This window comes from Cibotium barometz, chromosome 20 (genome assembly GCF_041138505.1).
Source record: "Cibotium barometz isolate CiBa-2024 chromosome 20, ASM4113850v1, whole genome shotgun sequence".
NCBI lineage: Eukaryota > Viridiplantae > Streptophyta > Polypodiopsida > Cyatheales > Cibotiaceae > Cibotium > Cibotium barometz.
In genome coordinates, this window is record NC_141065.1 from 43297292 (window position 1) to 43318286 (window position 20995).

Below are 20995 nucleotides of genomic sequence, written 5' to 3' on the forward strand. Positions count from 1 at the left end.
CTAAAGAATGTGTGGACGGAGTTTCCTATGCAACGAGAGGATTTTCAAAAATCCTTCTTAACTCAATGTAGGCAAAGCAAAAATTGTTTGAGATTACACCTCTCTTTTACGATAGGAAAATGGTGCATGTACTCCCATGGTGCCTACTACTGTAGACTATCAAGGGCTGCTAAAACATCAATGCTCGATGTGGGTTGAGGTGGTGGATTCCCTACTGATCTATAGGATGCACTACCACAAATAGCTCAGACTTTGAAAAAAGTAGTTTGTGCACCTAGAATCATGGAAAATAGAAATAAATTATGTGTTGTGGGATATGGATGTGCCAACACTTGAAAATTTACTTCCGTCAATCATTACGTCTGTCATTGGATGATAGCTTTGAACAGATCGATCAGCAAAACTATGAAGTTTTTTCCCCACTATTTTTCGATGTACTTTAATTAGAGCCTCTCGTTTTTTAGGGTTCTCTAATATAAGATAAAATAGTGGTTTCACAAAAAAAAAATATGAGAGAGAGATTGGTTAACACCCAAAATGACCTATGGGTTCGAATACAACGCATGTACCACAAAAGTCAAGTAATGCATTCCTCAACTTAAGGTTTGAAGTCCACTAGTTATCGTTTTTGGGGGTTAAAGACTCACTGCAATTTCCCTTCCAATACAGCACCAAAATGTTTTTCTACATTTGATTAAATAAAAACAGTGCATGGAGTCCAAAAACATATACTACATAGCCCTTTTTCAAACGTTCTTATTTAGTAATTCGGAAAAAACATGGGCCTACATTACTTTCTATTTTCTGGGCACAAGATTTTTTATTTTTTTTTTTTGCGCTTTGCGTGGGGGCAACCAAAGCTAGCTCGTTCTCTCCCCGGTCACTCTCTCGCTCTAACGTCGCCTCCTCCCCCCTTCTATCTCTCTATCACACAGGCATCGCCCTTGCTCTCTCGGATTCGGATTATTCTTGCGAGACATGCGGGACACCCAGTCAAGGTGCTGACCACAAAGGATATTCACACCCTATAAGGGTTTCTGTTTACCTTCCAGTTCCAGTTTCATTTTCTAGGTGCCAGTAGTATCATCTTTATTTCTCATTTTCTGGTTTTTTATCGAGACATTGTATCAGATCCACCATGATGTAACTTTTTGGTCTCATAGGTCACTATGGCCTTTTGAAGACGTTAATATAACATTTCATTTCATTTCATTTCTCTCTCTCTCTCTCTCTCCAAAACAGGCCATTTCTTTTCTTCAAACCACTAAACTTCATTGTGATGGCAAAGGTAGTCGAAAACCCTTGATGGCTATGGCAAGACCTCCTTGCAGAAGTTAGGGCTTATGCTCCCAAAATAATTTTCCTCTTAGGGTTGGCTTATTCTCCTAAGGTAATTTTCTATCTCTAAGCAATTTTATGTTAACTTACATACCTTAGGTCTGGCATTACACATGATACTATATACTAGTTCATACTATATGCATAGCAAGTCAAAGTGAATCCACATCTCTTGCAGATTGCCACCAAGATGCATTCTATTCACAAAGGTCCAAGCCACTCCTTGGTCCAATAGTGGACATTTTAATTACATGTGTTTGGTGTGTGGTCCCTAGTTGATTAGGAAACAAAATATTGTGAATAAATGGATATCTACATCTATTTTTTAGATCCAACACTGACATTGACAGTTGTACATTGATTTGTCTCATAGGTCGACTTCGGCCTCTAGTAGACGTTAATACAGCTCTCTCTCTTTCTCTCTCTCTCTCTCTCTCTCTCTCTCTCTCTTCCCCGCATCTGCATGTTTGCGCGCACGCAGATTACGCGAAAGGAAGGCTTTTGCCCAAGCTCTCTTCTATCTGTTCACTAGCTGGCAAGGAGTAGGAAGGATAGGTGGATAAGGCGGAGGACTAGGAGGAGGAACAGTAAGCTGATGATCGAAGGGGAGGGGGGGGCAAAGGATGCGGGACGAAGCAGTGTACCTAAGGTCTTGCATTAAATAATTCCACGTTAGTGGCATTATTTAATGCAAGACAAATAGTTGTGTGAATATACAATCATGTGCTCTAACCTTTGCCACTTCAGCTCGTTTTTGCTTTGCCACTTCTGCTTGATTTTGCTCGAGTTGAGATAGGGTGAACTCTTCCACGATCCGTAAGTTAGTGTCCTGGGTTGCCTATGGATTGCAGACCTTTCCTCCATAGACCAAAAGCCTATGGCTACATGGTTGTGATTGTCTGTGCGGCCTTCCGATCCTATATGAGAGAGAGAGACGGCTGCCACATAAGGGGTGCAAAGGTTGTATGGTATTGCGATTGAAAAGGAATGAAAAACTTGTTGACAGAAACCCATACTGATTCAACCAATCCTACATGCCTCACTTAAAAAGGCGGATAACAAAGTTTGGGGTCATTTTTTCCTAAACTCCAAGAGAAGACTCCGTTCAAAAAGTCAAGATCCGCAGCGTGCACTTTAGATGATGGCCTTGGGGAGGTCAGTACTTTCTTACAGGAGGCAGCCCAGAGTAGGTTGGAGGGATTTCGGGAGCAGGAGAGGAGTCTGAGGAGGGGCCTAGCCTCTTTACAACGTCTTTAGGAGAGTTCCCCAGACAGCCCGTGGATTGAGAGTCAAATCGCTGCCACCTGCACAGAGATTCGGTCCATTGAGGAGAGGAGGGTGGAGTATAGATACCATGCCAAGGAGAGTCTGGAGGCACACGAGAGAGGTGGTTCCTCCCTCTCTTTTGTCTTTCTTATTAACCCCTTTCATTGTAGAAGAGCTGGCGGAGGCAGTGAAGGCATTACCCAGGGGCAAATGCCCGAGGGCGGATGGACTTCCTGTTTCTTTCTTTCTTCACCATTGGGACCTCATGGAAGGTGGCCTTCGTGCTGCCTTCAATGAGATTATGCTCACAGGTGCCATGCCAGAAAGGCTCACAGAGGGCTTGATACACTTGATTCCCAAGGAGGGTGACGATAGATTGGAGATCCAGCAGCGGAGACCCATCACCCTTCTAGGGACGGAATACAAGATTTTGGAGAAGGCCGTCAGGAGACGTCTTCAGCCTTCCCTCCCAGACTTGATCCACAACACTCAGACTGGTTTTGTTCAGGATCGGAGTATTTTGGACAACATCTTTACCTTTTGGGAGGCAACAGCTTCAGCCAGGATGCAATAGCAGGACCTCATTGTGTTACTCCTAGACTTTGAGAAAGCTTATGAGTGACAGGGTGGATTGGAGCTTTCTGGAGGGCACTATGAGCCGGATGGGATTCTCCATGGAGTGGATTCGTGGAGTCTCAGGACTTTATTCAGCATCTCACAACCAGTTCTCATTCATGGAGCCCGAGGCGACAGATTCCCCCTTTCCCGCTCGGTTCGCGACAGGGCTGTCCTCTGGCGCCGTACCTCTTTCTATTTGTCGCCGAGGCCATGAGTAGTTTTCTCTCCGCCCAGGAGACCGGGCTTCAAGGATTGCGCCTTTCCCTCCGCACACAGGAGGAGCTGCTGGACTCAAAGTTTGCAGACAACACAACAGCCTACCTTGCTGGAGATGTTGGGAATCTCTAGAGATAGAGATTTTCTGCCGTGCATCATGAGCACAGATCAATTGGCACAAGTCATGTGGTTTTTCGGTAGGCTAAGCACCGACCCCGACTTGGCGACCAGTTGAGGCTTTCCAGTGGATCCCGAGGGTCACTCCAGTCCGATACCTCGGTTGCCAAGTTGGCATTGATCTCTCTCCCGAGCAACAGCTCGCTCCGCTTCTTCTGAGTATTCGGAAGAAGCTTCTATATTGGAGCTCAGCGAGGCTATCCCTAGCAGGCAAAGTGGTGGCAGCGAACTAGGTACTGCTTGCCACCATGTGGTACATCATCTCGTGCTGCGGCCTTTTCTCAGGCTTGTATTGGATAGGTACAGCGTTTGATCCGGAACTTCTAGTGGGCCGGTAGTGATGGGAGGCCAACCAGGGCCAAGGTGGCATGGAGAGTGATCATTGAGCCACGTAGAGAGGGGGGCTCGACCTCATTGATCCAGCTATACAGAGCCATGCCGTGCTGTGCTGGGCAAGTTGATTGTCAGAGCACTCCTACCTGGTGATGAGCCTTGGAAGAATTTCCTCTTGGCCCAGATTTCAGCCCGCACTCCGAGGCCCGTGGCCGCGGAGTACTAGATGGATCTTCACAGAGATGTGAGCCTGTGGTTTTAGTCCTGCCTTTGAGCACAGATTCGCAGCCAATCTACTTCGTGCTTGGGATCATCTAAGGCCAGCCCTCAGACAAGCCCTCAGACAAATTGTTCCAGTGGCCCCAGAGGAGCAGCTTCGATAGCCTTTGATTTGGAAGCCCCTGATCTGTTTACCCAGTGGCCACATGCTAGGGGCCCGACCGCACATATCCTAGGGCGCCTTGAGCATGGGACCAGCCAGGTCTCTTGGAGATTGCGTTGCACATAGGTAGTTACCTCACGAGGAGCAAGAGAGAGGCCTGACAGGGATCCGGGGATGAGACAGGCTCAGCATCGACATTGACTCAGTTATTCCTCCGGAGTGGCTGACTCCTATTCCAAACCCAACCCCCCCCCCCTAGTGTGGCTAGGCGTGTTCACCAGACACGATATCCTCGTGGCGGTCCATGGAGCACATGAGGATAGTGGTCTACTCACTTTTTCTATTAGATTACATGGCAGATGAGAGAGATCAGAGCACCCCTTGGAGGATTTCAGAGGTTGCTCCTTGCAAAGGGTGAGGGTGACTGGTTTTCGGGCATGGGCATGGCACATAGACCCAGCACCGACCAAGGTGGCCACGGAGAGTTTTTGGCGGTTGTGGATTTGGGAGCGCAGACCTCTCATGAGGTTGCAGTGGGACCCTACAGAGTGGGTTTGGCATGATCCCATAGATACGGTGGAGACTCTGGATGCCCCTTTCTTTGCATATATAGTGTGGCTCGGCTGCAGGATCCAGATGCCAGAGATAGATGGCACACTGGCAGTCTCAAGGCCTATCACAGCGTTTCCTTTCAGATTTCTGGCAGAGGCTTTGGGACAGCTTTCGACCAAGGAAGATCACTCACTTCCTTTGACTGACGGCACACACGGGTCTGGCGGTGGGTACTTGGCTGGCAGTAGGAGGTCAGTCAGCAACTTGCCCGAGGTGCGGCCACCCCCACGAGTCTCAACAACATTACCTTTGGGATTGCCCGAAGGCTCAACAGGTTTGGCAACGGATTCTCCGCATCTTTGCTATGGACACGGCATCGACCCAGATCATCACTTGGGTACTGTCGCTTGGGCCACCGAGACTGGACTTACGAGGAGGATGGGGGAGGCCTTGCCCTTCAAAAGTCTCCCACCATCGTATTGCAGTAGTACCAGTCACAACCCCAAATGCAGGTGCCTAGCGACCAAGCTCATGCCAGCGATGGGAGATTTGCATTAGCATAGCAGCCTCGCACATCTGATGTGCTAGATGTAGCGAGGCCATCGAGGGTACCCACACTCCGCCAGCTGAGACCATCAGGAGCATATGGCTCAACATCATTCACACCCTCCGCGGTCAGTGGGGGGAGCTGCAAGGAGGTTCTGACCGCATGCGAAAGAGGCAGGAAGCCTTCTTGGGACTTTGGAGGCCTGGCCCTTTCCTCACAGATAGAGGCTGTGACCCCATTTGGCATTACAGACCACCTGTGTGGTTGTTTTCCCCCCCTCCCACTATATGAGATAGCCTTCTCCTCATAGAGCGGCCAGCCGGAGGAGAAGCATCTCTTCCCCTTATGATCACTTGTTTTCCCGCCCTTATATGAGGCGAGTTTGTATTTAACCCTTTGAGGTTGTACTTAGCCCTTTGTGGCTGTTTTTTTCTTTAACTAATTGAAGGATTTTTTTCCCGGTTTTTTTTAAAAAAAACTACAAGTGTCTTCACCAGTAAGATAATGAGAATGCACCAAAAAATATATCTCATTTGAATAAAAGCTACAAGTTACAAACAATGTCATTTACATGATACAAGTGTTCCCTTGCACATCAACAACAAAAGAATGTCTTTACCTTTTTTTGAACTAGTATTCTCTTATCTAGTAGCAGCAAGTTTAGCTGATACTCAGGCTCCAACAACCATGTAAACCTAAACTTTCTCAGCTGTGCTGAGAAACCTTCAAAAAAATCAATGAAGTTCCTCATAAAGGGCTGCTAGATGCTCCTGAATAGATGGGTTCAGTGTCATCCCATGGAGTGCTCTTGATCACCATGTTTGCGTACTCATATGCAGGCCCTGATGTCCCAGATTCTATAGCTATAGCTTCTTTCAATTCTTGGATTACCTCACTCATGCTTGGCCGATGAATCGAGCGGGGTTCAACACTAAACATTGCTACATCGGCCACTTTCCAAAGGGCATCAATGTTGTAAGAGTTCCTTAGAACAGGATCAACAATGTACTCCACTTTCCCTGCAATCAAAAGTTCTCTTGCCTGTATCCAAATGCCAGAAGAAAGACTTATCATGTAGAATTCTTTGCTTCTTTTCAACACTATTTCAGATTAGATAATGGTACTTGTTAGCAACGCACCCAAAACAAAAAACCATTGATTCAAAAATGGTGTTGGTTCCTAGAAAGAGTCAAAACTAGTGAAAGACAAGCTTGCTCTTGATTGCACTATCTCACAGATACTGTACAAGATGAACAATTGGCTATTTGATATTATCACCACATTTGAGTTTCAGAGCTCCGATTGAGCACCACCCACAAGGAGCTTGTCATGAGATAACTCCACAACTACTCCCACTAGCCCATGCAGGGGTGTGCACCTGCTTGTTGCTAGCTGGCCCAACCAATGGGGCATGCAGGGCACATGTTGGGTTGGCCCTCGTGGTGGGTTGCGACATCTCGGCAAATCTTGCAAGGGTAATGAGATTTGGAAGATGGTGAAGAATGTGTCATGTTATCACACGTGCAAAGAAAGTGTGGAAGATAAAAGGACATATATAAGAGTTTTCGCATGTTGAATTAGGGTTTATAGGGCTTGTGTTTTAATATTTGCAGGTCAAATTTAGTGTTTCCTTGTTTTGCACTAGGTAGGAAATGGCTTCTTGGAAGTAATACAAGTGATGTTTACAGTATTCTTGTGCATTGTTCAAGTCTATATAAGTGTTACATTGTGTCGTGAGTGTTGAGGACTCCCGGACATACTCTCCAGAGAAGAACCACCACTTCAGCATGCCGGCAACCAACCTTGCTACAAGCTCTTTGCTGACCCAAAGGCTTCATTTCCCTTTGTCGGGGCGAGGTTCTTGTCGAGGTTAGACCTAGGCTAAGACTTCTGCTGGTCCTAGTCTAGCTGAAACAAATGCTACATGCAAAAATGGGCTACAAACTCCATTTTGTTGTGCAAACTGAAGCAGGGTTGAGAATGCTGATGCAAGGGATGAACTAGGTCTAACCAAAGTAGGAAATGGCTTCTTCCAGATACTCACTCAAGAGAAACTCACCCCGACAAAGGGAAATGATGCCTTGATGTGGTACAGATGGGAATATGGAAAGCTAGACACCCACCATTGGCAACCAACCTAATGGGCCCTAGGAGGATACGGTTATGTCAGAGAACCGTTTTGAGAACTCATCGCAGCAGCCCCTCGATTAAGATGCGCCCCTGCACAACCCCCCCCCCCCCCCCCCCCCCCCCCCAAAGTCTCTTTGCACCCGCCTCCCCTTTCTGAGGACTGATACCTCGTCGTGATCCCTCTCCAGATCTCCAAGTTCCCGTGTGGCCTTCTGAGCCAGCAGAGTCCACAGCGGGCCCAGCCTCCCAGCCTCAGCCCCCCCTCCCTCGCAGGTGCCCCTCTTTTCCTCCGATCTCCTCCCCAGCCCTTGTCCCCCCCCCTCCTCCAGCTCCTTCAGTCCCTTCCCCTCGGTCTCAGCAGAACCCCCTCCCATCCGCCTCACCTGAGCATGCCCGTCATCCACCGGCCGCGCCTGACCCAGAGAAGAGGCAGCAAACTAGCTCGGTTTGCCGCTTGATCCACTGTTCCTCTAAGCCGGTTGAGATGACCATCACTGACTCTCTGGTACGTGCTCTCCCTCCAGACTCGCCAGGCAGCCCCCCTCGAATTCTGGGGCAGCCAGTAGACTACAGCTTTTTTCGGTGCCTCCCCATTGAGGGAATGGGCATCTTCGAGGAGACGATGGCCCCCATCCGTATCTGTGTGGTTTGGCATCACTCCAAGCCTTCCACCCTTAAGGGTGGCACAATGATCTTCTCCTTCCCTCAAAGACGGACTGGAGCACTGAGTCTATGTCTGCCGCCATTCATGGGCAGGCAATAGAGCTGTCACGTCACTTGCAAGATCTGCACATTACCAATGTGCTCACTCACTTCTGGCCATTGGCACAAATGGAGATGGGTGGCTCTCGCCACAAGGACCCAGGAGGGGAGCTGGTGTCCTCCAATCTGGAGGTGCTTCTCTTCATATTTCTTCATGTTTCAGTGGCAGTACCTCTCCCTCCTACAGATACCTTCACTATTACAGGTGGAGCTTAGAGTACGCATATTCTAGGGCCCAGATAGAGTGGCTCCACATGGAGGGCATGATTCGTGCCCACCTGGCGAGGCTTTGCCTCAGGACAGGTCATGATTACTCTCCATCCAAACCCACACCCAAGACTCTGCGAGTGGAGGGAAGTTCCGACAGTTCTACCTCCCATCGCTCTTAGTTATGCAGATTGTCTCATGGAACATTCAGGGTTTGGGAGGATCGCAGTGCTTGTACAAGCGTGGGATCCACAAAGAGGAGCTTCACAGAGTCGTAGTTGGCAGACCTATTGACATTCTCTTCCTCCAAGACTATCATCTATCCGAGGGTTAGACCGCCGCTGCAGGAAGATTCTTCATGGTAGGAGTCACACCTTTTGGTCCCATGCTTTTGGCCCCTCCGAGATCCAGGGCAAGGTCAATGAGCAGCTCTTACCTGCAGTGATTGATTCATGCACCATTGTCACTTGGAGAGCTCAATGGGTGATCACTGGGATTGGCGAGGACAGTGTGGGCTTGTTGAACCTCCATGCACTTAACTCTGCAGCAGGCAGAGCCACAAGACTCGGATGTGGCACCGCTAAAGTCTGAGTCACAGGGTACTCGGCCTGAGAGGAGTTGATTCTGGCTTTGAGGCGACGGGACCCATGTGGCATTTACCGGAGTTTGGACACAGCCCTGGGAGTCTGTGCTTCTTGAGATCCAACAGGAGGAGTACAAGCCCCAACAGCTAGCCTCCTGCAAGCTTGGGGCCGGCCCTTCAGCAGTTCACTCTAATTTCATCAGAGGAGCGCCTCTTTCAGCCCTTGATATGGAACCCCTTGGTCCTTAGGCCGGCCCTTTAGCAGTCCACTCCAATTTCATTAGAGGAATGCCTCTGTCAGCCCTTGATATGGAACCCCTTGGTCCATTTACCCAATGGCCATATGTTGGGGGCCCGTCCACACACATCGTTGGGAGCCTTGAGTATGGGCCGACTCACCAAGCATGGTCACTCGGTGATTGGCGTCTTTTCAGATAGCTTCCCTCGGAAGCCCAAGAGAGTAGCCTCACTAGTATACACGGCAGGGACAGACTTAGCCTTGACATCGACTCCATCCCCCTGGAGTGGCTTGCCCTGATCCCGGACCCTCCCCCCCCCCGGCAATGGTTGGGTGTGTTAACCAGACATGATATACCATTCCCGTGCCCGAAAACCAATCACCCTCACCCTCTGCAAGGTGCATCCACTAAAATCCTCCAAGGGAAGCTTAGATCTCTCTAGTCTACCATGGGATCCAATAGAGAAAGTGAGCAGACCACTGTCCTCATCTGCCCTGTGGACCACCACTAGGATATCGTGTCTGGTAAACACACCAAGCCACAATGGGGGTGTCGGGTTTGGGGGAGTCAACCACTCCTGAGGGATAGCTCAGTCGATGTCGATGTTGAGCCTGTCTCTACCACGGATCCATATCAGGCCTCTCTCCTACACCTCCGGGGGTAACTGCCTATGGACGATCCAATCTCCAAGAGACCTGGTTGGTCCCATGCTCAAGGCACCCCAAGAAACGTGCGGTCGGGCCCCTAGCATGTGGCCACTGAGTAAACGGATCAAGGGGTTCCAGAACAAAGACTGTCAAAGCCACTCCTCTGTAGCAACTTGAGCTATCTGTCTGAGGGCGGCCTAACGTTCTCCCAAGCGCGAAGTAAGCTGGCTGCAAAATTGTCCTCAAAAGCCATGCTAGAACCACGCGCTCGCATCTCTGTGAAGATCCATCTGGTACTCTATGGCCAAGGGCCCCCAAGACTCCGAGTGCAGGCTGAAATCCGGGCCAACAGGAAGTCCTTCCAAGGCTCACCACCAAGAAGGAGACCCCTACCAATCAACTTGCCCAACAAGGCGCGACTCTGAATAGCAGGGTTAATGAGGCCTAGCCCCCCTCTGCGACGAGGCTGAATAATCACTCTCCATGCCACCTTGGCTCAGGCTGGCCTCCCATCAGCCTGTGCAAGCTGTTTGGGCAGTACTGCAGCCTCCTGTAGAAGAAAACGCAGCCTAGGCAGGCTGTCCGGACAGAAACGCAGCCCTCTGAAGTAAAGGTGCAACCTCATAAAGATGTTGTGCAGCCTGAGCAAGCTGTCTGGAGCTGAAAACGCAGCCTGGGCAGAAACACAGCTATCTGTAGCAGAAAAACGCAGCCTACTGTCTGTCCAATAAATCCTCAGTCCTGAATCCACTCTGATACCATGACAACGTGCCAAACAGTGAAAGAAAACTGAAGTTCACAAATACAAGATTCACAGGAACTGAAGGAAATGATATTCACCAAGATACCATGGATGATGGACGCCTCCTTGTCACTTGATAGCTTGAGAGAGAGAGAGAGTGAGTGAGGCTTGAGCCTTGAAAGTTGAGGGAGAACTTGAGTGTGAGGGTGGGTGGGTGTGTGTGTGTGTGTGAAGCTTGAGAGAGAGTGTGTGAGGGAGAGAGTGTCTTGAGAGGCTACAGCTTGCTTGTGTGAGAGCTTGAAACTTGAGACCTTGGCCCTTGAGGCTTGCCGCTTGAGGGAGAGAGTGTGTGTGTGTGTGTGAAGCTAAAGCTTGAAGTGTGAGCGGGAGTGTGTGTGTGTGTGTCTTCTTATAGGGAGGGAGGCAAGAGAGAGGCCAAGGCCCAAAGCCTCAAAGGCTCAAGGCCTATGGACCAAGGCTAAAGGCCCATAGAAAGCCCCTCCCAAACGGCCAAAAAAAAAGGTCAAAATGTGACTATTGCCCAAACAATAACCTGCGGCGTTCCCATGCAGCCGTACCCCACAACCGTCCCCTCTTGGATCCGTCCCCAGAACGCCGTCCTTGTGAGGGACGCCCAGCTCGGGACGTCCGTCCGTCCCCGTCCCACAGTGTTCCCGGGACGGCGTCCCCCCGTTCCAAGGGTCCGTCCCCTCCGTCCCCTCCGTCCCCTGTGACTATGTATGGGATGCTAGGGCTGACTGGCATGGACCCATGGCAGTGGAACCTTAGTCCCTAGCTCAAGGGTGGTTTGCGGACACGAACCTACAATTGGGTGGTGAGCTTGTCTGCACCCTTCTTCATTTCTACTAATCTTGTTTATGCATGTGTATTAGGTGATCCTTCGGGAGAAGTTCCGGCGAGTGACAAGTCCTAACCACTCCTAAGGGGAAGGATCCTATAAAGGGGTCTGTCAATCGTGCCCAATGGGGGAAGAGGGGGGGGGGGGGGGGGGGTGGTTTGGATGATCTACTCTTGGCCCTAGATCCCAACAAGGCGTTTGTCCTGTGTCTTTGTAGGAGCCTCCTGAAGCTGGCCCACTCTCCCAAAGACTAAGCGGGTCCTATGCTGGTGCCCCCACGCAATGTCAGAGCGATTGTCCAAGGGGTGGCCACTGGGCATCCTGAAGAGGGATTCCAAATCAACTGTTGGCCGAGTCTCTCCTCATTAGAAGTCGGAAGCAACTAGGTGAGGGCTGGCTTGAGGGGACCCCAAGCTCTAATCAAACTGGCTGCAAATCGATCCTCGAAGGAGGAGCTCAAGCCACGGAAACTAGCCTCCATGAAGATCCACCTCACACTGGGTTCCAAGGTCCACCAAGAGACGGCGTGGGCTGAAATCCGAGCGCAGAGGAAAGTCATGGCTCACCCCCTGATTGAAGGCCTCAAATGACCAGTTTGCCCAGAAGGGCTCTGCTCTGAATAGCTAGATCAATGATGCCCAATCCACCACAATGACGAGGCTGGTAATAACCCGCCAAGACACCTTGGCCATAGGGCCCACCGTCTGTCCCTGCCCCCCCAATCAGCCTCTGCACCTGTCTGAGGCATGCCTGGGAAAACACGCAGCAGGAAGTAACAGCTGCAGCTTGCCCAAGCTCAAAGCACATATCCAGAAACCATTATCTTGAATACAACATCTACAGCCACACCAACTATAATCTCACAACTTAACTTTTCTCATACTTCAACAAAACAGCTGCTCAGATATATTTTTGACCAAGACTATTTTCGAAGATCCTCTTCTGTCCTTTGTTGGCTGGATATTGAAGAGAGAGAGAGAGAGAGACAGAGAGAGGTCCCACCCAGTCACAAAGTTTCAAGTAAGTTTGGGGCGGATCACTGAACAATGCTTCTCGCCCAGTTAAAAGTTCCAAGAGCACAACCCCAAAGCTGTAGACATCACTCTTCTGTGTCAGCTTCATTGATTCATAATACCTGAAAGGTGAAAAACAAAATATCAAAATTTTCCTCAAAGCCAGCAGATATGAAGAATCAAACACCAAAGTTGAGATCTCACTCGGGATCAACGTAGCCAGATGTGCCCTTAACTATGGTGGAGACGTGGCTTACTCCCTCCTCAGGTCCTAGCTTTGACAAGCCAAAATCAGCAACTTTGGCTGCTAATTTCTCCGTGAGAAGAATGTTGCTACTTTTTACATCACGATGAATGATGGTTGGGTTGCAATCAACATGTAGATACTCTAACCCTGAAAATACCACAAAAATGGCATGAGAATCAAACAATATCAATCTTTCTTTCTGCTGGATTCGGTTCATGCAACCTTTTACCTTTTGCCGCATCTAAAGCAATCTTTAATCTTTCTTTCCATGTGAGGGATTGAGATGTTTCTGAATCTGCAGCCAGCTTAAGTCAGCTAGTGTATATCCAAGTTAGAAGCTTTCTTAAAAAAGGAAAGCCTCTGTTGTAGTTTTCAAGACATGGAGACTTATAAACATATTACGAAGGTAACCACTGTACCATGAAGATGATTTTCCAAAGTCCCCCCTGATAAGTATTCATATACAAGCATCCTTTGGGTTGGTGATGCATAATAGCCAAGGAGAGAAACCACATTTTTGTGATGAGCTCTAGAGAGAAATGTGACCTGCAAGCATGATTTACTACGCCCTGAAAAGCCAGAATTTTGAGAAAGAAACTGCAGTATTGTTACATCACCTGTACTGAGAGAATTATCCTAAGGCCAGGTACATAAAAAGGGAGTTTAAAGGAGCAGGCCAATGGATGAGGTGGACAGTTTAATGGAAAATGCCCATGGGGAGGCCCTTGGAATCAATTTCAATTGAAGGGCCAAGGCTAAAAAGAGGTGGATTGAAATTGACCGCATGGCAGCCACTGGGCGAGGGGGGATTCAGTCAAGCATGTGATTAGAGCCTGATGTGAAGCTGGGCTTGAGAGAAAAAACATACAAGCGAGGCTGGGTCAAGGCCGAGAGGTGAAATGAAGGAAGTAGCTCTCTAAGCTCTACCCTCTGAAGTCAAGGCTGGGAAGTAGCCCTCTAAGGTGAAATGAAGGAAGTAGCCCTCTACGCTCTATCCTCTAAGGTCAAGGCTGTGTCAAGGCCAGGAGGTGAAATGAAGGAAGTAGCCCTCTAAGCTCTCTATTCACACACCCATCATTGGAAGGATCCCAGAAATACAGGTGATGTAACAAGTATAGGCCCAGGATCCAAAGAAACGATTGAAGTTTGAAAATGATGCTTTCAGCACAGGTTAACCTCATTGAAGAACTCATGGGAACCCTGTGTTGAGTCCACTGCCAGAACTTTGACTGCTATCTCTTGCCCATTTGGGAGCTTTCCATAAAAAACAGGTCCAAAGGAACCCTCTCCAACTTTGTTGATAAAATTACGCGTAGCATTCTTTAGTTCTGTTAGCTGGAATGCTTGTGCTTGGTCTAGGAAGGTATTGCAAGTTTCAACTCTCGGACCATTGCTCCGCATGCTAGAAACTGCAGTGGAAAGGGAGAACAACCATTCTAAGACAGAAAATTGCCCTGTAAAATTCTCTCTCTCTCTCTCTCTCTCTATCTATCTACACACACACACACACACACACACACACACACACACACACACACACACACACACACACACACACACACACATACATACATACATACATACATATACATACATACATACATATATATATATATATGCACGTGTGCGCGCATGTGTGTGTGTGTGTGTGTGTGTGTGTGTGTGTGTGTGTGTGTGTGTGTGTGTGGACTGAATCAAGAACTGGAGAAACTACCCTGATTAAATGCTGGATGAAAGGCCTTACTTGACTTGGGCTTCTCTACAGCAGGCTTCCTCGTGCACACAAAGATTACCCACACAGCTGCAACCAACATTATGAAGAAAATTCCAGGTGCTACAACCCCGTATAGTACAGTACTGTTCATTATCCGAGGCATGGGAACCAATGAAACTAGCAGACACCTAAGGGGCCAAAAACCTGCTATGTAATCATTCAGCATGAAACAAGATTAAGTATCCTTGAAATAAAAGGAGGCTGTCCAATGATATTAAACTCAAACACATATCCTAAACAACAAAACAAGGGTAGCAATCTGTTTGAAACAATGATATGTATATGCACAAGTGCCTACTGGATCACCCTGTCACATCATGCAAAGGGCAGGAGAAAAAATGGAGATTTAATGCAAGCACTTGAAATTGCTTGAGGAAAGTAGAGACCACATAAATTGAAAACTAAGCAATTCACCCAACGACCAGGACGCCCCCCCTTTCAATTATTGATTGACCAGTAGGGGGCCAAAAATAGGGGAGAACCCTAGGGTCTCACATGCCCAGCCCCTAGCCGCAGCTGATTCTGGGCTGCCCATGAAAGGCACTGGAAAAACTGCAATTTTGTCCGCAATTTGTCAACAAAGCATGCCAAAACTGTCCACTGTTCAGTGAAATCTCTCAAACATTATTGTACTTGGAAGGCCTGCTATTGGATCACAAAGTCTAATGAACACCCTAGCCGTATCCTCCACTGCAAGATTACCTGTGCCAAGAAATAACAACTTGCTAAGACGGTCCTCAATAGTCACACCATTAAGACTCGAGTGTTCCTTTCAGCACTCTTCCTCTGCTAGTAATCTCGAGGACTCCCAACACCTGCCGTGCGATATGATCTCTGTGCAGAGATGATGTATGTACGTGACCGCCTGGAAGAGAGCCTCCACTAACAACAAGGCTGCACAACTCTGCAAGGACAATCTCATGAGGCACAGACATCTTGCTCTAGATCATGCGTGAACATCACCTTTAATCTCTCTATCCTCCTCTACTTAGTTGGTCCCCAAAATGAACCTCCATACACGGTTGCATCATGAACGAGAAGTATAAGCATGGGTTCAAGTGCTAATAACAATCAATCAATTATAAACATAGTTCTGCAAGCACCCACAATATATTCCACCTCAAATTAATTCAGCCCGGCATATCCACAGTTTTCCCTAACAATTTTCTCTGTGAGCTACATCCATAGAAAAATTGCTACTGACGTATGGAAATCTTGCCTCAGCTTCCAAAGGAGGAAAGCCTAACAATTATGCTCTGAATATGCTCAAAGTAGCAAAAACAGTATCAGATTTTGTAGGCTGTTTGAAGTAGCCATTTCTAGAAAAGATGCATGTATCACCATCAGCAGGATCAGTTGCATTCCCTGATAGAAGACTTGCAGGTGACCTGATCACAATATATACGAACCATGCAGAGCTGTCAAAGTCAGCACCCCGGCCTCCTATTGGGACGAGGGGATGTCACATGCATTAGGTCTCAAATGCATGTGCCATGGCTAATAAGGCCATGGTATATGGTAGATTAGAAGGGAAAGAGACCACTGTGAGCAGGGACAAGGTCATTGAGAGACTAAGGATTAGGGTATCCACAGGGTTAGTGTTGTACACCTACAGCAGGATAACCACTGCCCAGAGGCAAATGTCCTACGAGACTGCGTGCTTGGAACACTGGAGCAACAGATGATGGGAGTTGTAAACAGTTGAACATTGAAAATAGGGAAAAATTAGCATATATAATCAAGATTTAGGTTTAATGCAGGCTTAGGAGCAGTTTGGGTAGCATTAGAACAGCCAGAAGCAGGCCTGGCACGTCCCTAAGGGTCCGGCCAAGGGCTGTGCAAGCCCCCTGATACGGGCAAAAGAAGGAAATTCCTCCAAATTTCAGGGCCTAGCAGCTCGCTGACAGCCAGACCAGCACTTGAGAAGGGGATCCCTATTCCCCTATTTTCATCGTTCTCCATTTGAGCCCATTACCTATTAATATAACCCTCTGCTAAAGAGGAAATCAGCCCAGAAATCAGCAGTATTCTTTGCCAACCTGCGGTTTCAGTAGCAGTCACCTGTTGAGAAGTGGCTGTTCCATCCCCAGCCCGAAATGCACACAGAGCACAGTCAGGTTTTAATTTTCAGATTTCAGCCAGGTTTGTACTTTCAATGAGAAGGGTGCACTGGTCATTGGGACCCAATGCTGATGTTCTGTGGATGGTTGTGAAATGGTTCACGTTAACTGCTATTTTGAACGGTTCAGAACTACAGATAACAGTTAGAAAATAGCTCGCTTCCATCGAGCTAGCTGACCCTTGTGTTCAATTTATAAATGTCAAATTTCAGAAATGTTGAATGGAGTTGTGTCTTTTAAAACAGTTGTTTTTTTACATGCTCTGGAATGGATTCCCACTACTGTGTGATGCAACACAAGTGGTGGTGACAATTCCTGTAGGCTATCTTTAAAAGAAAGAGCTGTATTACAAACTTAATTCAACCACTTTCACCATCATGTGACAACTGCTTATAATGGGATAGATACTTTTAGCATCTATTTGGGCCTGTTCTTGGGATAGGAAGAAAAACTAACAATCCAAACAAGTTAAAATTTGGGACTGATTTTCTTGCTGAAATGGTGTCTAGAAGCTGAAAAAGCCAAGAGTAGTGCATGTTTTGAGAGAGCTCAGTGGTGTGGTCGTCTGCTCTAGGTGGCGGAGGCAAACCCTGTACCAAAAGATTACTGCAAATTTACCCAATAAAGCCTCCTTTCCCTCGTCCAAACTGGAGATTTCACCTAAAAAAGCACCCAATATACTATAGGCATCTGTAGGAGTTACACATAATCTTGCTTATGTCCCGGTCAAAGAGCCCACCACCCTCAAGTTTCAACACCCTTCCCCATCTCGTCACACTAGATCACCTCCTTCAAAGCAAGACCACTTCGGTGTTCTTGGTGTAGTTGGTGTACGCCTCCTGCTTGTCAATGGTGTTGCATGGTGCCAGGCAAGTTTGCTTGACCTCTTGCAATGGACAGTTCTTCTCGAAGTGGCCCACCTCATGACATTTGAAGCATCTATTCTCCCTGAAATGACAATCTATCTCCTCATTAAACAGAAAGCCACTGGTCTTCCTCTCCTTGCATGCATTAATCTATTCTTCTTTTCTTCACAAAATCTTGTGCTGCTCCTTCTAAGAAAATAGTTCTAAAGAGGTTGCTTGTCCCTTCCTGCCACTCTTGGACACAATCGGCTATCAAAGTAAGAGCTCTATCAAAATTGGAGGGATCAAAGTCAAGCATGTAAAATTGAATTTCTAAGCACAGTCCAAAAATGAAAGATTCTCACTGACTCTTGTGCAAGTAGATACCAAGCTATTGCACATGATGGGCAAACTGTTCCACCATCTTCTTGTTCTTTTGATTGGCACTTGCCACTAAGTGTGGCAATAACAATCTTTGAAAAAAATCCATGACCTTTAAATATAGTATACAACTACAAAAGGTTCACAATATTTTAAGACTATAACACACAACCACACACACACACACGTATTTTACATGCAGGCATACTTTGTGTGTGTGTATGTAAACATAAGAATTTAAAGTTTACCATAACAAGAAAAGAAGTGCCATCTGAACTTCATAGAAGTCTACTCACAAAGCTTCAGAAGAATTTAGTATCGGACCAGATGCTTGTAAGGCAGTGAGAACTTGACATTGAAATGTAACATGAAAGGAGTTGACATCTATCTTTCTCCCACTGCTCGTTTATGAAGATTTCTGAGTTCTTAGGATATCCAAGAGCCTGCTTATTCGTACAGATTTGGCCTGGCTGCTCCAAGAGAAACCTCTTCATAAACATCCTCCAGCTAAAGTTTTGCTTTACAGCTCCCGCTTCATGGAAACAAACCAGCACATAATAGAATGTGCAGGTAATAAAGCAGGGCCATGTCTCTTCATTGGAGCTTTGTCTCTCTTCTTATCCATTTTGTACCGGTTACAAAGTGCCTGCATGTAAAGGGAAGAGGAAAAACCTCAGTAATGAAGCTTTTGTATCATCACACACACACACACAAATACCTGATGGGGGGAAACAACAATTGCTAGGGAAAAAGCAGGAAAATGCCTCATTGATGTCCACATATCATCAGTAGAGGGAAAAAATTGCGTACTGAAAACTGCTAGGAGGAAATTCTTTATTACAAAAACTTCAAATAGCAAGTAAATACAGCAAATCAACGAAAAAAAAATGTACACGTAATTCTTCGCTAGCAGGTAAAATGAATAATGGTGGAGTTTCTTTTGTATACCTCAATAATGAAGATCGGCTATGGCAGACCAGGAGAGCTGAGATTTCGCCTGTCACAGAGAAGCTTTCTCCCTGCTTGTGATTCTCGTCTGCGCAGATACGCTCTTTCTTCCTCCTTGTAACTCTCGTCTGCGCAGATACGCAGCGAGAGCCAGCAAGATGGCGTGAGTCCGGAACTTTTTTCTTCATTCTCGTACTCCTTTTTAATTCTATTTCTTTCCGGCAGAAAATTCGATCTCCAGCTTGCCGACAAGGAGTCCAGAAACTCTTTGGAATTTGAAAATGTGGAGAAGAGCATAATTGGCAAGCTGCGATGGAGACAAACTTGCCGGCTCCGCTCTCATCCTTTACTACTTTTTTGCTTTGTAGTGTAATAGAGCCTTCCTCTTAACAATCTCACAAAATATATATATATATATATATATATATATATATATATATATAGATAGATAGATTTTATCAACCTATGTGCTCTTGTGTGGCTTCATTTGTTCATGTTCTTGGTGTTGTTTTGGTAGTGCCAGAATGTGCTCTTGTGTGGCTTCAGTTGTTCATGTTCTTGGTGTTGTTGGTAGTGCCAGAATTGACTGTATTGACAGCTCGAGTGTTTGTGTTCCTATTATTGTCCCAAGCACACCTATCGTTTATGTTGGCGGTATTGTTTCTGGTACCTCAGTTGATCGTGTTGGCACATCAAGAGATTCTATTGGTGATGTTGTTTTTTGGTGACTCAACTTTTCATGCTTGTGTCTCAGATTATAATGTGCATATTGTTGATGTTGTTCCTAGTGCCTCATGCATTGTTGTCGATACAAAGGAATCAGAAAAATGGATGAGTGCTATGTAATTTAAATATAATACTTTACTCAAAAATGATACTTTGGAGTTATCTGATTTGCCTCTAGGTGGCAAGAAGGCCATTGGCACAAAATGGGTTTACAAGCTTAAACGTAAAGCTAACAGTAGTGTCGAGCGATACAAAGCAAGGCTTGTTGTGGAGAGGATTATGCACATAAAAAAGGCATTGACTCTGGTGAGACCTTTACACCCAAATGTCATATGACTACCATGCGGAGTATCATTGCATTAGCAGCACATAAAGGTTGGAATGTATGTCAATTGGACATAAAAACAGCTTTTTTAAATGGAGATTTGCATGCGAACGTCTATGTATCTCAGTCTCGTGGTTTTGTTCAAAAAGGTCTGGAATCAAAAGAATACAGATAAAAAAAAGCTTTGTATGGTCTTAAGCAAGCTCCCAGAGCATGGTATAAGAAGATACACATACTTGGTTGCACAAGTTTTTTACAATAGTCCTACTGACAGTACCCTCTACATTAAGAGGACTAAAGATGAATTTTTTGTCATCGTGCTATACATTGATGACATGCTGCTCACAGGCCCTGATGACAATCATATTTCAGCTTTTATAGCTCATTTATAGAGGTCTTTTAAAATGTCAGGTCTTGGCCCGTTGCATTATTATTTGGGCATTGAGTTTCGACAACGTAATGATGGCATTGTTATGCTGCAAATACAATACATAGAGGCATTGTTTGAGAGGTTCAATCTTGGAGATTGCAAGCCTATTGCTACACCTATGGAACCTAGTTTGTAACTTAGTCTTGAAGATGCAAGTGACCCTTTTAATGTTGGCCTGTATCAAGAAAGTGTTGGATGCATTATCTTCTTACGTAACACCAACTTGACATTTAGTATAGGGTCTCTCTATTAAGAAGATTTATGCATAGCCCAGGCACAAAGTATTGGTAGTTAATCAAACGGGTGTTCTGTTACATAAAGGGCACCAAGCACTTTGGGTTATTTTATCCCAAGGGGGGTAAATCATAGCTGCATGCATTTACAGACTCAGATTGGGCTCGATGTTATGAATGCATTTATAGACTCAGATTGAGCTCGATGATATGAATGCATTTATAGACTCAGATTGGGCTCGATGTTATGACACACAAGTGTCCATGAGTGGTTTTGTTTTTACCTTAGTGATTCATGTATATCATGGTTCAGCAAGTAGCAACCCACTGTGGCCACTTCTAGCTATGAAGCTGA

General features: G+C 46.6%; 1 protein-coding gene across 4 annotated transcripts; it reads right to left on the reverse strand.

Moving 5' to 3' along the window:
* Nucleotides 1-5946: 5946 nt before the first annotated feature.
* Nucleotides 5947-19283, reverse strand: LOC147627913 (putative LRR receptor-like serine/threonine-protein kinase At1g67720). Of its 4 annotated transcripts, none has more exons than XM_086814883.1 (9): nucleotides 18927-19283; nucleotides 18303-18624; nucleotides 14603-14776; nucleotides 14035-14267; nucleotides 13278-13404; nucleotides 13088-13153; nucleotides 12816-13005; nucleotides 12601-12733; nucleotides 5947-6470 (listed from the first exon to the last, which is right to left on the reverse strand). In XM_086814883.1, the coding sequence occupies exons 3-9, from the start codon at nucleotides 14733-14735 to the stop codon at nucleotides 6177-6179; spliced, it is 1176 nt and encodes a 391-aa protein (XP_086671009.1). In that variant the 5' UTR covers nucleotides 14736-14776; nucleotides 18303-18624; nucleotides 18927-19283; the 3' UTR covers nucleotides 5947-6176. The 4 variants fall into 4 exon arrangements, with proteins under 4 accessions (XP_086671009.1, XP_086671007.1, XP_086671008.1 ...); XM_086814881.1 differs by having other exon boundaries at nucleotides 18275-18624; XM_086814882.1 differs by having other exon boundaries at nucleotides 14603-14779; nucleotides 18275-18624.
* Nucleotides 19284-20995: the final 1712 nt, after the last annotated feature.

Excerpts from the sequence above, each read along its gene's own strand:
- LOC147627913 (XM_086814880.1), bottom strand. The coding sequence starts at position 18,260 with ATGAAGTTCAGATGGCACTTCTTTTCTTGTTATG. Across the intron at positions 14,268-14,602 it reads TGTAGAGAAGCCCAAGTCAA|TTTCTAGCATGCGGAGCAAT; the intron begins GTAAGGCCTTTC and ends TTTCCACTGCAG. Across the intron at positions 13,006-13,087 it reads TGCTTTAGATGCGGCAAAAG|GGTTAGAGTATCTACATGTT; the intron begins GTAAAAGGTTGC and ends TGGTATTTTCAG.